General features: G+C 69.1%; 2 protein-coding genes across 2 annotated transcripts in view; one reads left to right on the forward strand and one right to left on the reverse strand.

Annotated features, from left to right (window-relative positions):
* Positions 1-522, reverse strand: part of PNRC1 (proline rich nuclear receptor coactivator 1) — a 1372-nt gene extending 850 nt beyond the window's left edge. The window contains exon 1 of the mRNA XM_010707637.3: positions 43-522. Coding sequence (XP_010705939.2) covers positions 43-469 — 427 coding nt within the window. The 5' untranslated portion in view covers positions 470-522. The remainder of the gene's footprint in view (positions 1-42) is intronic.
* A 31-nt stretch (positions 523-553) lies between these two features.
* Positions 554-1170, forward strand: part of BORCS6 (BLOC-1 related complex subunit 6) — a 2029-nt gene continuing 1412 nt past the window's right edge. Inside the window, 4 exon segments of the mRNA XM_019613568.2 lie at positions 554-904; positions 907-959; positions 961-1035; positions 1038-1166. Coding sequence (XP_019469113.2) covers positions 577-904; positions 907-959; positions 961-1035; positions 1038-1166 — 585 coding nt within the window. The 5' untranslated portion in view covers positions 554-576.

The following is a 1170-nucleotide window of genomic DNA, read 5'->3' on the forward strand; positions in this document are numbered from 1 at the left end:
AAAGAAAAAAAGTCACTAAGTCTCGGAGCCCCTTCTTACCTCCTTCCCTGAGGGGTCTGCTGGGCGCGGGTCTGGAGGGGGTGGGTGCGAGGGACTCCTCGGCGGGGGTCGCCGCGAAGCCGGGACCGGCAGAGACAGTTGAGGCGACGGGAGCGCCGAGTTCGGCCGGGCCGTGCGCTCCCAGCGGCGTCCTTCTGCCCAGGCCGGCGCGGTGCTGCTGGAACTGCTGGTAACGGCTCGGCAGGAGCCCGGCGGGGCCCGGCCGGATCTTGCCCTTCCTCCGCCTCACTCTCTTCAGCGCGGGCCGCGCGCTGCCCCCCGGACCCGCCAGGCAGCAGCTGGGCTGGTTCTCACAGTTGTTTTCCCCTCGCCTGAGGTGCTGGAGGAGCGTCGAGGGCAGCCGCCGGGGATCTTCGGTGCCCGCAGAAATTCGAGTCAGGAAGGGCGGCGGCGCCGTGGTGGTAACCATGGTGGGACGTGGGTACCCAGAGCTGTAAAGGGAAGAGGGGTCGAGCCCAAGTAGGGATGAGCGGCTCGGGTCGCTGGGGACTGTTTGCCCGGGCTTAATAGGCTGAGATGGTAGCACAGTCGGATCGGCTGCTAGGAGAACATGGCGGGGGAGTGAGAGGAGCAGCCAGCAGCGCCCTGTGTTGTTACACGGGATGGGCACGCCCCCTTCCGCCCTCCCGCCAATCGCTGTCCGAGAACGGAGAGAGCGGCTTGCCTCTCCGCCGGGCACCACCAATCCCAGCGAACCGGCGGCCGCTCTGGCCCCGCCCCGACCAATCGGAAGCGACACAAACACTTGTGGCTCCGCCCGCTTCCGCAGGCCGCCCAATCCGGGCAGACACAAACAACGGGCACGCCCCAGTCTCCGAGTCACGGGCTCGAAATGCGAAGCGAACAGAGGGACGAGAGCTTCCCCTGTTGAGCACCACCGGCCAACCTCGCGCAGCGCAGGGCGGCATCGGCCCCGCCTCCTCGAGCCGCTCGGCCAATCGGAGGGGACGTAAACAGGCGGCGAAGCGCCCCCCCTCGGAGGTGGAGGTGCGTACGCGGCCGGGCCTGCCATGGAGGAGCGGGTGCCGCGGCCTGCTGCCGCTGCCGGTCCCCCGGCCGAGGAGGGAGCGAGTCGGGACGAGCGCAGCTTGGAGGCGTTGAGTCTGGCCG

Source organism: Meleagris gallopavo, chromosome 2 (genome assembly GCF_000146605.3).
Source record: "Meleagris gallopavo isolate NT-WF06-2002-E0010 breed Aviagen turkey brand Nicholas breeding stock chromosome 2, Turkey_5.1, whole genome shotgun sequence".
In the NCBI taxonomy this organism is placed as follows: Eukaryota; Metazoa; Chordata; class Aves; order Galliformes; family Phasianidae; genus Meleagris; species Meleagris gallopavo.